Raw genomic sequence first — 14,913 nt, 5'->3', positions numbered from 1 at the left:
TAACAGGTCAGGTCGTTGCTGTTGTTTTCAGGTATACAGGCTATACAGATTCTTTAACAAGTATCTTTCTGCTCAACTAAGACAAACAGATGAACAGCAGATATCTTCAGTTCTGTGATCCCAAACTTACACGATGCGTTAGCTATGACTTCATTAATTACTAACTTGGGATTCCCTAAGCCTCTACACCAGTAAACAAGTAAACAAACCAAAAATACCTTTCCATCTCTACAGAAAATCCTGTGCATTATAAGGTTTGTTTTTCTGCTTCTCTGGTGACTTTCTATATACTCTGTTTTTCAGTTCATGTCTTTTCTTTGAGGTATTCTATTTCAAAATTTTAAGGTTGACACATCATGCCTAAGATCTCTAGGGCCTGAAAGTTGATTCAATTTAAGGCTATACATCACAGTCCACTTACTTTACAAACCAAGAAGAGTCCAACTAGATCTTGAAAAGGTAATTTTCAGGTGGAAATTGGGCTTCTGTCCTTAGTCAACATAGATGAAGCTTCACTGTTTCCAAACACTCTTATTATTGTTGTTGTTGTTGTTCTTGTTATTACTCAGTAATCTACATTTAATTTTGAAAGGCATTTCAACAGAAACTCTCCACATTACATCCCATATCCATCAAAATGCAGGCGTAGACCTGAGTAGCGTATCTCCTATAAAGACTAAAAAGGTGGGTGGGGGCTGGATTTGAGGATATTTATGTGATCTGATGCTCTGTTGGGTCAGTTCATTTTGATCCTTCACCTTTCTAAAGCATCCAGACCTGAGGTGTGGATTTAACTTCTCACCATTCACGCCACCTAGTGGTTATAAATGTTAGATGCTTGGTTTTAAGGAAGATTCCTAATGACTTGGGGGCGGGGTACCCGAAAAACAAAACCGTTGAAAGCGACAATTTCCTAGTCTCCCACATTACTTACCCCTCACAGGGACCCCTTTACTTTAATCATTTTAGGTGTGCGCATGGATGCGCAGAGAAAATGAACGGGAAGGCACACTCACGGAGACGCACGCCCCTCGACGCTGACATTTAGAAAAGGGTTCTAAATCCTTCCTGTCATTTGCAAAGGACAGGAAAAGGAGTTGTGGCAAGACCCCGACCAAGGAGGCTGTCTGACTTTTCAGCAAGTGGGACAGATGACATATTAACTCTTGCAACGTTAACATCTGGTTCGAACAAACCGAAAGACCGAGAAAGAGGAAAAAGCGCTTAAAAATTCCGCCGCGGGGCTTTGCAGGTCTTGCTACCCAAGAGCCCTCAGAAGACAGCCAATTCCTGCGTTTTCCGCTCTGCTCACCCTCCTACCCAGCTTCTCTCTCTCTCTCTCTCTTTTTCCTTCACTCCCGCCTCCCCGCCCCCCCCGCCCCCCCCACGCCCTCACGCTCGCCTTGAACCGGGACCCAGGGAGGCAGAAGCAAGGCATCGGTCCCCTTCCTCCTCTCCACCAAACCGCCGCAGGCGAGCGCGTGAAGCTTCCCTTTGTTCAACGAGGCTCGCACTCCTCCCCAGCAGATCCACCTGGATGCTCTCCCTCGGTGACATTTTGCGCCAGGGCTGGTGCGTGGCTGGGGTGGAGCGAGAGGAGCCCGAGGGGGCGGGGGCAGAGAAAGGTCAAGTCGAGGGAAAGGCAGGAGACGCCTTGCATAACCTGCGTGGTGGGGCGTGCGCGCGGTTATTTATTTATTTTCTCCTCATTTATTGATCGCACGAGCAAGAGCGGAGCGGGGAGCCCGGGGAGATGCAGGACCACCCACTGGCGGGGAAGCAGCAAGCAGCCCTCCCGCGCCCCCGCGCTGCTGAGCGCCTCTTGCCTCCGCGCTCCGGCGTTTGCCCGCGCCGGCCCCGGCCCCGCCGCGCCGCCGCCGCCGCCGCCGCCACCGCTCGCCCGGCCGCCCCGCAGCCCCGCAGCCCCGCAGCCCCGCACCGCGCCGCTCGGGCCCCGGCAACCGCCGCGGCGCAGTAAGTTGGCAGGAGCGAGTCCCCTCCGTTCTCGACTCCCCCGCACCTTTTGAACTTGTTGCTGCTGCTCGGCTCGCCTGCGCCTGGCTTTTGGAAGGTGAAAAGGAGGAGGGAGGCACGGAGGAATGGGGGAAGGGGGAGAAGAGCTCGCTTGAGCTTTATTTATGCTCCCTCGGCGCATCGGATTCGGCTGCTCGCGAGCTGCTTTCTCAGCTTTTCCCGTTCCGGGTGCACCGCGAGGAGAAAGTCTCCGCAACTCAGCTCCGGCGCGCACTTCGCCAGGTATGTACCGCGGCCGAGGCGCGTTGTGCGCGGAAGCAGATGTTGCTGCCGCGGCGGCAGTGGCGGCTGCCAGCTCCCGGGCTCTGTAGCTGTCACACTGCACCTGAGCTGAACTTGACAAGAGAGTAAAGGGGAGATTGGGCGAATGCTTTTGGCAGACACGGCGGGTGCTCGTAGACGTGAGAGAGGAGGATCTATATTAATGCCCTCTAGCCGCGTCCAACGCACAGCACTTCCGTCTCTGCAAATACGTCCCGAGGAGTAGAGGTGGCGACCGGACTCCCAAAGAGACGTGGGGCAGCGGCTGTGACCGAACCTCGGAAGCTACAACAACAGGTCTCCTTCTTGAGATTCCTTTGGCGGGAAGGGCCACTTGAAAAGGGAAGGTTTGAAAGAGCTGAAAAGGAAGGTGGAAGGTTTCCCTAATTCTTCAAAAGAATACCACTGAGTGTCTGTCCTTCGTCTCCTCTATCCTACACGACACACACTCCAGACTGTGTTAAGGGAGAAATCAAAGCCACCTGTTTGAAGAAATTGAGGCATCAAAAGTCACCTGTGTACTTATTTGTGCCGGGGCTAGCCTGGTCCGACTGCAGGAAGAGGTTTGATTAGGTTTTGTTGGGTGTGATTGTTAGGACATTGTATTTTCCCCCCGTTACTCCAAATACCTGTCTTTGAGGGAAACTTGCCCTCTGAGAACTGTGACTTCACCAGGAGGCCTACCTTGGAGTAAGGCTGATACCTCTGGACCACATTTCTCAGTAGTATTTGTTTGACGGGAGGAAGTGGGTGATTGTGGCTACTTTGAGTGACCCATTGTAGAGACTTGGTTGCCCTTCTGGCCTGCACTTGAAGGAACCATGGCGGCGGGGGTAGCAGCGTGGCTGCCCTTTGCAAGGGCAGCGGCCATTGGGTGGATGCCTGTGGCCTCGGGGCCCATGCCAGCTCCCCCGAGGCAGGAGAGGAAAAGGACTCAGGATGCTCTAATTGTGCTGAATGTGAGTGGCACTCGTTTCCAGACATGGCAGGACACCCTGGAACGGTACCCAGACACTCTGCTGGGCAGTTCGGAGAGGGACTTTTTCTACCATCCAGAGACTCAGCAGTATTTTTTTGACCGTGACCCAGACATCTTCCGCCACATCCTGAATTTCTACCGCACTGGGAAACTCCACTACCCTCGCCATGAGTGCATCTCCGCTTATGATGAAGAATTAGCCTTCTTTGGCCTCATCCCAGAAATTATTGGCGACTGCTGTTATGAGGAGTACAAGGATCGCCGGCGAGAGAACGCGGAGCGTCTTCAGGACGATGTTGATACCGACAACACCGGAGAGAGCGCGCTGCCCACTATGACGGCTCGGCAGAGGGTCTGGCGGGCTTTTGAGAACCCTCACACCAGCACAATGGCCCTGGTGTTCTACTATGTTACCGGCTTCTTCATTGCCGTCTCAGTCATCGCTAATGTGGTAGAAACAGTGCCCTGTGGGTCTAGCCCAGGTCACATTAAAGAACTGCCCTGTGGGGAGCGGTACGCCGTGGCCTTCTTTTGCTTGGATACAGCCTGTGTCATGATCTTCACAGTTGAGTACTTGCTTCGCCTGGCAGCAGCTCCTAGTCGTTACCGTTTTGTGCGTAGCGTCATGAGTATCATCGATGTGGTGGCCATCCTGCCTTATTACATTGGGCTGGTGATGACAGACAATGAGGATGTCAGTGGAGCCTTTGTCACACTCCGCGTCTTCCGGGTCTTCCGGATCTTTAAGTTTTCCCGCCACTCTCAAGGCCTGCGCATCCTGGGGTACACACTGAAGAGCTGTGCCTCTGAATTGGGCTTCTTGCTCTTCTCGCTCACCATGGCTATCATCATCTTCGCTACGGTTATGTTCTACGCAGAGAAGGGGTCTTCCGCTAGCAAGTTCACCAGCATCCCTGCTGCCTTCTGGTACACCATCGTCACCATGACAACACTAGGGTAGGTGCCATCAAGGGAAATGGGATGGAGGTGGAATATGTGTGTGGTGGTTGTGCACCCATTTAAGTTATATGCTTACTAAGAGCAGATAATCTTTCTCTTTCTTAAATGGGTTCAGGAAAATATTATCTAAATGGTTCTGAAGAACTCTTTTGATCTATGATATGAGTATGATGTAGTGATTGAAGTATTTAGGAAGTTGTTGGCCAGTGTTGAGTATTGATGCCTGAAAGTGATAAATCCAGAAAGAAATTTAGGAATTCCTGAATATAAAGATCATCAGTATTATATGTATGAAGACATAAAAATATAATGACAATGAAAAACACAAAATTTGTGTTCAAGTAAAGGTATGAAAATACACACTGTATATTGAAATGCCTAGAAAGTGCTTCAGTGTATTGAACTGAAAAGTTTCCACGTATATTTGAGATATTATTTTCATGTGAATACTTCTGGCATGCATTTTCCCTCTCAGAACCATAATTCTCATTTTACAGCATTTTAAGACATAGATTATAGATATTATCAAAGGATTTTGTAATATGTATGCACATATTCATATATATGCATTTTCATTATGGCTGATAAGTTATGCAGTGTTTTAGAATATCAGGGCTGAAACTGATCAACTCTACAAAATGCAGTGGAATGATACTTGCAACATATTTAAGTTTCTACGTTCATAGTTTCAAATAAAGAAGCAAGTGACTCTTACCACACTTTAAGAAACTACAGATCCCATCAGGCAATGGGCGCATATTCATTAAATACACATAGAGGGTAGAGCAGTATCTGATGAGATTGATGGTCACCAAGGGCTGGTTGCATTAGAGAATTTTGGGCCCCAATTTCCTTTTAGAATTCTTTTCTTTATTACTTTATTTGGTGGTAATCGTGTTTTGCCACCAAAGGGACATATTCTGAATTAATATTGTTCTTTAAAATAAAATTTAAGCTAGAATTAAGATTTTTAGATGATTGAAGAAAGATATGACATTACTAATAATGTTAAACTGCAGAAAAGTAGCAGCATTTATATATTAGAGTATATAGTAAAATAAAATGGTAAGAGCCTTTTACTTTTATGAGTTCTTAGATAAGCCAAGTAGTGATGTTAGTGCCCTTTCTTCAGCTTTATGCTGCTTTTCTTGCATGGTTAATCAGTTCAATAGGATTTGGTAATGGCTGTAAGAGAAAAAGTTATTCCCAAGGCTGCTTTTTAAATTTTGTGTTTCAGCCTAATTTAATTGCCTTCTTTAAATGACAATGTGGTTAAAGTCAACTTAATTTTATTAGACATATTGTGTTGAACAGAATTCTCATGTTGTCCTATGGCTAACTAATGGAATATTTTATATGTGAAGAATTTTGGGCTAAGTCAAGAAATTATGTTAAAGTAAAATATAATGACTTATGATTTTGATTTAGTCTCACATATTTTTGAAGGCCTACTAGTGGATTTTCAAAAATGAATCAGTGAAAATTCTATAACCTACTGCTCATATTTCCCTTTTATCCTGTTGGTAATTTTGTGACACATTTTGAAGAAGATGCAGAATACCTTAGTAGTGCAGGTGCTTAGTTGTAACCAAGAGGTTTGTGTCTTGTTGTCTTTATGTCATTTGAAGTCTTTATTAAGGACAGTTGGATAGTATAAATCACTATCAGGACTTCAAATTAGAAGTACCTATGAATAAAAAGAGGACTCTATGTTAAGAGGAAATGAAAGAAGTATTAAAAGGAAATATATTTTTAAAAATTAGGTGTCTGTGACAGTGTTTTTCATGAAGTATCAGTAAGTCATTTTAATACTATATGCCCTCTATCTGATTGAATTTAAGCATTGTTACAATGAATGTTGATGAGATGCTAATTTCATCTGGCTAGAAATTTCTATTCTAGACTTGAGAAGTTAGTATTATTTTAAAACTTGTTTTCTGAAATGACTTTCAAATTTTTATTTTATTATGAAATCTATTTTTGTTTTCAGGAAAAGATGAGGAATTGTTAACCACTGATAACAATTTTTATTATATAAATAAAATGCTTAGAAGCATCTACTTTTTGAAATGAATTAAGAAACTAAATCACAATACCTGAGTAAAATCTATGAAATGGTTTTAGTTCACGTGTTCTGAATGGTAGTATGTAAGAAAAATTAAATACACACACTTTCTCAGAACTTGGAAGTAAAATGGGAGTTACTTCTAAGACTTAAGTTCCACTATAGATGAAAATTTTAATTTTCAGGAAATTAAGGTAATTAATGATCCTGGTGTAATATAGCAGTCATGCTTTTAAGATGTAGAAATGTTGCAATCAAGATACAACCCATTTATTGGAGAATATATACGAACATTTAACAAAGCATATGCTTTATAATGTAGCAAAGTTTTCTCAAAAAATGTCTTCTGTTTCTCATCAAAATATATTTTAAATGTATCATACTTTTCTGAAAAAATAGATGAAAAAAATCCTGCCTTTTTGGTGTCTTAACTTTGGTTGCATTGTGACTCAATAGCTTCATTTAAGAATAGAAAGTATTAACAAAAGCCATTGCTTGAATTTATTTTTTACACTGTAGTCTTATACGATGAAGTGTAAGATACAAACTTTTTGGAAAATACTCAGTAGTTGCAGCTAAAATCAATCCGTGTCTGATAGATGACCAGGAATTTCCCATTACAGTCAATGAACTCTTTTTATGTGGCTGTTATTTTTAATGGAGCTAATATTCATCAATTAATGATAATAGAAGTGAAAATGCAATCCTAGACAGTGGTGTTTGAAAGTTCCAGCTCATACAAACATCTACATGAAAAGAAAGGGCCAAGAATTTTGTAATTCAGGACTGGCAGAATTATCTGCTACCTCTCAGGTCATTTTAGACAATATTCAGTTGGTTTTTCGGTCTGAAGAAATGAGTGGGTCTATTGTGTATTCATCTAATCATTTTTGTGCTCCTTGAAATAGCATATATATCATTATTCCATATTTTAACCGTGCTCGTTACATAAGTAATTATTTAATTTGCTAGTAAAGTGAATGCTTTAAAATATAATTTGAAGTCTACCCATTTCCTATGAATTAAAGTATGAAACATCAAGAGCACAATTTTAGAAGTCAATGAAAGAATGTCAGAAAGGTTTTTTTAAAACAATGTTTAAATTGGGTGGCCCTGTATATTTCTTCCTCCATTCAGTCCTTTCTTTCTGAGCATACTTGTTGACCTGCACTGGGCCCTGATGACCCTTTTACTTCCGGCCTCCCTCTTTTCTGCAATGTAACCTCTAGTTACTACCCTAAACTGCCTTGGGAGAATAAGAACCTGGAAGTCCTCTTTTGTCTTAATGACCTCTGGGCAGTAACATCCTGTTGTTATTTTTCATTTAGGTGGTAGTACTTAAATGGTGTCAAATTTAGGAAATTTCCAAATATTCACCCGTAATGAAAAACGATTTTACAAACATATATTTAAGTTCAGTTTACCATTGAACCTTAGGCTCATGACTTGTGAATTAGAAGAGGTACCAGGTGGCACATTAAATATTTGGGGAGCTATTATTTTAGGCAATACCTGCATTCTTGGTTTCCCTGCAAACCTGGGAAAACAAAAATTTCATTTATAGGGTACATTCATCAGAAACAAATATGGTAGAATTACAACTATGCTCCTAGAAAACTTAGTGTAGTTGTCTATTTATAAGACTATCAAAACTAAATCTATAATATTTTAATTTTGATATAGTTGGTAAATTGCTGTTTTAAGAAACAAAAAAGCAAAATACTTTTACTGTAATTTTCCTAACAATGTATGAGGAAAATTCCTCTTTTTAGAATGGCATAATTGTAGGGGGATTATATATTTATATAAAATATGTATGTCATATATGTTCTATTTCATATAACATACAAGTATGCTATATATCCCATACAATATATACACATATTAACTGTGTTGTATATGTTATATACTTTATATAGTACATGTTATAAAGTATATATTATTAAAAAGAAGAAGAAACTTTGAAATATCTTCCTTCTATTCATCACTATTCTGACTACATAGCTTTAGGGAATGTTGGGAGTGTATCTTGTGGAATCATTTATGTAGAGACTTCTGGTTTACCCAGCAATACTGAAAATGGGTGGAATTATAGTTTCTCCTGTGCCAGCACCTATGCATGAATATTGCTAACGTGTTAATCAAATACATCTTCACGAGGTGCCGGGCCGGGGGGGCGGCAGGGGGACCAAAATTTATCTTTTGGGTGAAGAGCCATTCTATGAGTAACATCCATTTTTATTTTGGCATACTATACCACATTTTTTACAGAGTTCTTTATAGAGCATGTTAATTGATGAGAGCTGAAAATGAACTTTTAGAGAGATGTAGAAAATGTGATATGTATTCCTCCTTTAGCATTGCAGGGAACCAAATCTTAAGTGTCTTCATTTTGTTTTAGTCACCATTTGAATTAGAGATAATATTTGACGTGACGTATGTATTTTTTGAAAGTGTGTATTCACCCAGCTTTCTATGTCTTTTTCTATAAGCCTTTGCTTGGTTGCAAGACAGAGGTATGTCAGGAGGAGATGAGATGTGTTCTCCTGGCACGGCATCCTAGAAAAGGGACCGGTTTCTAATTTTCAGTGGGTCTGTTATGATTTTTTTTTTCTTTTCAGTATTTCCCTTTAGAGTACAGATAGACTTGATCTTATATATATTTTATTTGTATAATTACTTCATTTAATTCTGATGTCATGTATTTGTCTAAACTTTTCTCCCAATTATACTCATCTTTAAAAACGAGTTCATGAAATTCAAATTTCTTATTCCCTAATTTCTGAATTCCTGGGGGAAGGAAACTTAGCTGTTGTCTATTTAAAATCCGTCGTTTTACACATACACAAGTGTTTTTGGCCTGCCCATAGTTACACAATTAAATATCAGTAGTAGTTTTTGAAATTTCAATTCTCCACTCTTTTTTTTCCCCTGAAGACCTTAAAACATTATCTAGAAATGTGCAGTACTAATTAGCTGGGGGTTACTGCAGACGCTCAGGGATAAGAAAGGAATAAGTATGTTCTTTATTCTATTATTTTAATGCATTTCTCTCCTAGTTCTACTCTCTGTGACTCACTCTTTCCACATCCCTCAGTATCACTGCTAGCTCTGCATTTATTCATACAGTACTGGAGTTTATCATGAGGTGCCCAGTTGATATCACGCAACCCTGTGTTTCTCATCTGGTGAACTCTTAGGTCATTTGGGGGAAAACTACTTAATGGTGAAATTTTACCTGGCCTGATGGAGAAGAAAATAAATCAGTTACTTTGTCTGAATTATCTATAAAGGAGTTGGCCTGTAGATTGTTAAAAACTGTACAATTTAACTTCTCTTTCATTGAAAGAAGGGGAAAGGTGAAAAGAACTTTCCCTGAAAAGGAGGTATGATTCTTCCTGCAGAGCTGTAAGAATGATTTCACTCTTTTTTTTCCCGACTCTCCATGTGTCTTATATTGTTTTCCGAGCATGAGTATATATATAGAAATAGGCATTGTTCTCCCACTAACTTCAGCAGATAGATTTGACGGTGTGAGTTATGATCTGGTATTGAAAAGAAACCCAGGGTGAAACACCATCTCTACATTTCTGTGTACATTTGCATATCTCCTTGCATTAGTAGATTCCACTGGATTTTTTTGCCCTTTAATTTTCTCCTTTGAGAGCCAGTCTTTACACTGACCTTCTCCATGAAGCCTTCTCAACCTCCCAAGCCTACATCTTCTATAGTTGGAATTACACTTGACATTAGTAAGTGCTATTTTTTTATATAATTTATGGTTTTACTTCTTGCCTGCCTAACTACATTGAAAGGCTTTTGAGGTTTGGGTCTATACCTTTTGGAGACTTATTACCTGGTTACTGTGTTGCTGGTCATGCTGTGAGATGATACATGCACACCATGGAGAGCTCCTTAGCCATGGACCAGTGCCATCTCAACATTAGCAAGAATCGACGAATCTAATCACATGCTTTGTTCAGGGTTAACAAATTTCAAGTTTTTTTTTTTATTTGAACACTTTGTCTTTGAATGCACTACAATCCATCCTTTTTATTTTTCTCTTTTAACTAGGGAGGACTGTAACTCATTCTTCTCTGCAAAGGTTAGAATTAATGGCTGTCGATGGCTATTTCCTTAATCAGTTTGCTTTCTGGTGAAGGCTGGGTAGATTGCAGGTGCCTCTGGGAAGCATATGGAAGCAGGTGCCTCTGGGAAGCAGGTGCCTCACTTATAATGTAAGTGAATCTGCACAGAAATGTACTGCCTTCTCTTTCAAGTTCAGTCCCCTATCTAAATACAAGTAGCCCAAGCGACACATGGGTCAAAAAGATACCTGGGTGACAGTCACTAGAAAGGTGTTCTCTTTCTTACCCAGTAAACACAAATTGGCACTTTTTTCCTTTTTTCAGGTGCACTCATTTCTGCATAGAATGGAATTGTTTAAAAATAGAGAACTATTGTCTGTAAATGACACATGAGATAAATGTATTCTCTGTTCAGGAAGAAGTTTTCATTCTAAGCGATTAAAAGGCAGTTTTACAAAATGTAAGTATACATGTAGATACATATCCTGGCATGGTGCAATGCATTTTGCATTGGAAGTTTTGACAAGTCTGTTATGTAAAGAAGATCATAATCATAAAAAGTGTGCAGAGAATAAGTGAGTTATCAGAAGTTAATAATGAGAAAAAAATAATGTAAAAGAGTAGGAAGACAGTTGAAATAATGTCAAATAGAATGGGAAGGTTTTGTTCTAAAAGTAAAAGATCTTGTCTGTTTTGCTCTTATGTGGGCCTGATTCTTCCATCTTCCTCACTTTCCTCACTTTTAAAAATACCAGTAATAGTGCTTTGGGAAACCCAAAGTCTCACCAGTAACTTATGCTCTTAGGAAATCAAAATGTGACTCATAGTGTTCAATTCCATTTAACAGACTTTGGTTGATCATTTACTGCCTGTCATTGACCATGGCAGTAAGCATAACTGCTAACTTCCAGACCTTAAGAACTGTGTATTCTAGTAGGAGAGGCAGAAAGTGAACACAGATATATAATTCCAGGCAGTGGTGGGTGCTATTAATAAAATAAATCAGGGTAAGAAGTGTGCTGTTTTGTATAGGGGACAGACAAAGCCTTTCCTAGGGGAATATCTGAGCTGATGGCTTTCTGAAGGGATGAAGGGAGTCCTGTGAATATCTGGATGAAGAGTTTAGAAGAAGAGAGAAAAGTACCAAGACCACAAGGTGTATTCTCCCTAAGGCCACTGTAATTGAAGTAAAGCAGGGGAGGGGCTTCGTAGCAAATACTGTCTGAAAGGTTGTTGGGATGAGATGATGTAGGACATTGTGGACCACAACAAAGATCTTTGGTTTCATTTGAGACATAATAGACATTAGAGAGTTGTGAGCATGGTAGGGATGGGATATCGTTTCTATATTACAAGATTCATTTGTAGAGTTGAGAAAATTCTGGGTGATGTTTCTTAATGTGGATGGAAAGGCCATCAGATTAGGACCACCTGGGACACTTACAAAAATGTAGACCCTTAGCAGCCACCTAAAACAATTGAAATAATGTCTGGAGGTGGGAACCATGACAACTGCATTTTCACTTCTCTCATAAAATTTTAAGAACCAGTGATTCTTAAAATTTCCAGTGATCTGGAAGATTGTATGTTGAGGATAGCTCTGATATTCTAATCTGGGAATATTTTTGATCTTGAGCTAGTAATCTTTTGAAAGGAGGTTAAAATACACTGTTTAAAACAGTGACTCTTTGATCCATGGGTGAATTGAAGTGCATTTCTAATATGCAAGTGGCTTTAATTTCTATATAATTTTGTAATTTGTCTGTAAATAAGGGAACACTGAAAAATGACACTTTGGTACTTGTTTGTTTATTGTGCTGGCCTCCTATGGCAAGTACTTGACATCCCTTAGGCATTATATACATAATCCACCTTTCTCTCTTAAGAGAAAACTAACTTTTCATTGGTCTGAAGAGCTTTATTCCATTTCCTTGATAACAGATAGTTGGCATATATTCGTGAGTATGCAAAGTTCATCATACAGTCTCATGTGAATTATTTTCATCTTTTGTCCTTAATTATTTGTCATTCCTTCTGGCTGGGATTTGGGCTGTGGAATTTGCATTGAGAGAGACCTGTGAGGGACAATAAAAACTAGAGCTGGAGATGAAAAAAAACCAAAACCAAAACAACGATCTAGACGAAGTAGCAAAAGTGCTAGTTTTTAATATTACCTAATGAATATATATGTAGGAAGATAGATAGAAATTGAATAATCTTCAGTGTAGGTGATAAATGGATTCTTTTTTGCAAAAGCCCCATCTTATCTTGTGCCAAGGAACAAGGTGATGTGGATAATGGACATTAGTACTACTCTTCTGCAGAGCAACTAGAATAAAGACGATACAACTGCTTCCTTTCGGGAGTTGGGGATTGTGAGCTTTTAAACTTACTGATTTCCTAAACTGTCAGGCATGGGTGGGCTGAGCTTTCCTCAGTGGGGGTAGAAGCTAACTGGCCAACTGATCATAATGAACATAAGGAATATGGAGTCTTAGATCGGGGTCTGTGAGTTAGGGAAAAGCTTATGAGAAGCCAAGACAGCACCCAGTGTAAAGTCAATCTAAATCTCATGAGACCAGAATTTTCTTAGAGTATATTTTTTTCTCTTTTTCCTCTTTTTTTTTTCTTCTATACAAGCAGAAAATTGATTCAAAAGGATTTACTTTTCAAAGAGGATAATTTTTAATCACATGTCAGGGATTTCAACTGTGGAGGACCTAAATATAGAAAACAAATTACTAGTGCATTCTTAGATTATAATTGAGCATAAGGGAAGTTTTGTGTAAAAATCCACAGAATGGCTGATTTGATGTTGAGCTTTTTAATTGGCTTTTCATGGCTGCTAGCCTGTCCAAAATGACTTCATAGTCTTTCCTGGTAAATATAGGGAAGTATGTAATGAACGTTTTCCCGTGAGGTCTAGGTGCAAAGAGAAGGGTCTTGGGAAAGGTTGATTGAAGATTCCTATGGCCAGGAATTGAAATTCACTTCCTGCCTTGAAGGATGCTGTCTGATTAGCTGTGGCTACAGGATTTCTGGTTATTAACTTTGGTAAAAGTAGGAAACTTTTGGTCAAAAGTTATGATTCAGTCATAAAAGTCCTGATAAATGTAATCTCATGGAAACTTAAATGTCTCTTAGTGTCAAGATCAAGAGACCTGCCATGACATTTCGAAATCTTGGTTTGAAGTGAGATTAGTTAGATGATGCAGGTTTATTCCAAGTCAGATAAATAGGAAAGACAGTTTTATCAACCCTCTGTAATGCCACTTTTGCTGAACAAAATATATTTGGGGAGAGAGAAAAAGGGAAGGAGGGAAGGAGAGGGAGGGAGAATATGAATGAATGAATGAATGTGTATGTGTGTAAGGAGATAATCTGACTTACAATAGGGCAAGGAAGAGTCTAGATTTATTGGGCCCATACTTTCTGGCAGGCACCACCTCCATAGACATAGCAGTGATATTTTTTCATACCATGCATGGGCTGTCCTTGCTTTGCCACATTTACATTCCCATTGTCAAGAATGATCAATGAAAATAAATTAAATAATTATTCAATAAAATGGGAGCAAACCAAAATACGGCCTCTCCTTCAGAAACATGTTTTAGTTCACACAGCTAGAACTGTTATTTAAAAAAATCAAGCAAATTCTTTTAGTTAAAATAGGAAGCTGTAACCAAAAACAATAGAACATGTTTGAGAAACAAGTCTGAATTTGGATATGAAGTTCTTCTAGGAGAATATCAGAGAATATTAAACAGAAATTCATGATCCTGATCAGGTACCCCAGTAAAAGAATCTTAGGCTTCTACCAAAGATTGGAGCCAGACAGAAACATCAGACAAATACCACTCGCACCGTGCTTCAAAGTTCTGACCTGCTACTGAAATCTGCAATATTTAAAAAAAATGGATTTAAAAATTTTAATCCAGAATATATTTTAATTGGGTCTATAATTTTTGTTCACTTTTATTTTAGTTGATTTAGAAGAATCTTTTATTGAAGAGCTACACATGCAATTTATTTTTAATAATTTGTTTCTGAGCTCATATTGTATTTCTGTTCATTTGCAGTATCCCTAGGAACCAATTAAGAAAAACAATCCCTGGATCAAAAATGATCTACCTGTAGCCTTGTTGTGTTTAAGGTGCCTCAATATGCCTGCTGACAAAAGTTCTCTCTTCAGAGAACCTCAGACTTTAGTTGAAATCTCTCCTGCAGGTTTTATAACAATGCCTAGAACATTGCTTTGTGGATCATGGATGCTTAATAAAGATTTTTTTTTTCCTTTTTACTGGAGAGTTAAGTGTCCAACCCACTTTAGGTACTTATATCACTCATAATACTTTGTAGCTACTTCTCTCTCAGCTACACACATTCTCTGACACACAGATATCTGCATACAGAAATAAAATTCCCGCAGATGCAAAGTCTTCAGCTCAACGTACATTAAAAAATTACACATGAAATAAATGTCTAGAGTTTTGACATGCTGATTTTATTCCTCTGTAAAACTGTTC

General features: G+C 39.6%; 1 protein-coding gene across 1 annotated transcript in view; it reads left to right on the top strand.

Moving 5' to 3' along the window:
- Positions 1–3,116: 3,116 nt before the first annotated feature.
- Positions 3,117–14,913, top strand: part of KCND2 (potassium voltage-gated channel subfamily D member 2) — a gene marked incomplete at both ends in the record, with an annotated part of 464,273 nt that continues 452,476 nt past the window's right edge. The window contains one exon of the mRNA XM_082662029.1: positions 3,117–4,231. Coding sequence (XP_082518155.1) covers positions 3,117–4,231 — 1,115 coding nt within the window. The remainder of the gene's footprint in view (positions 4,232–14,913) is intronic.

This window comes from Grampus griseus (assembly GCF_964374135.1).
Source record: "Grampus griseus genome assembly, chromosome: 9".
NCBI lineage: Eukaryota > Metazoa > Chordata > Mammalia > Artiodactyla > Delphinidae > Grampus > Grampus griseus.
The sequence above is the reverse complement of the archived record's forward strand: the minus strand, read 5'-3'. Positions and strand labels throughout refer to the sequence as shown.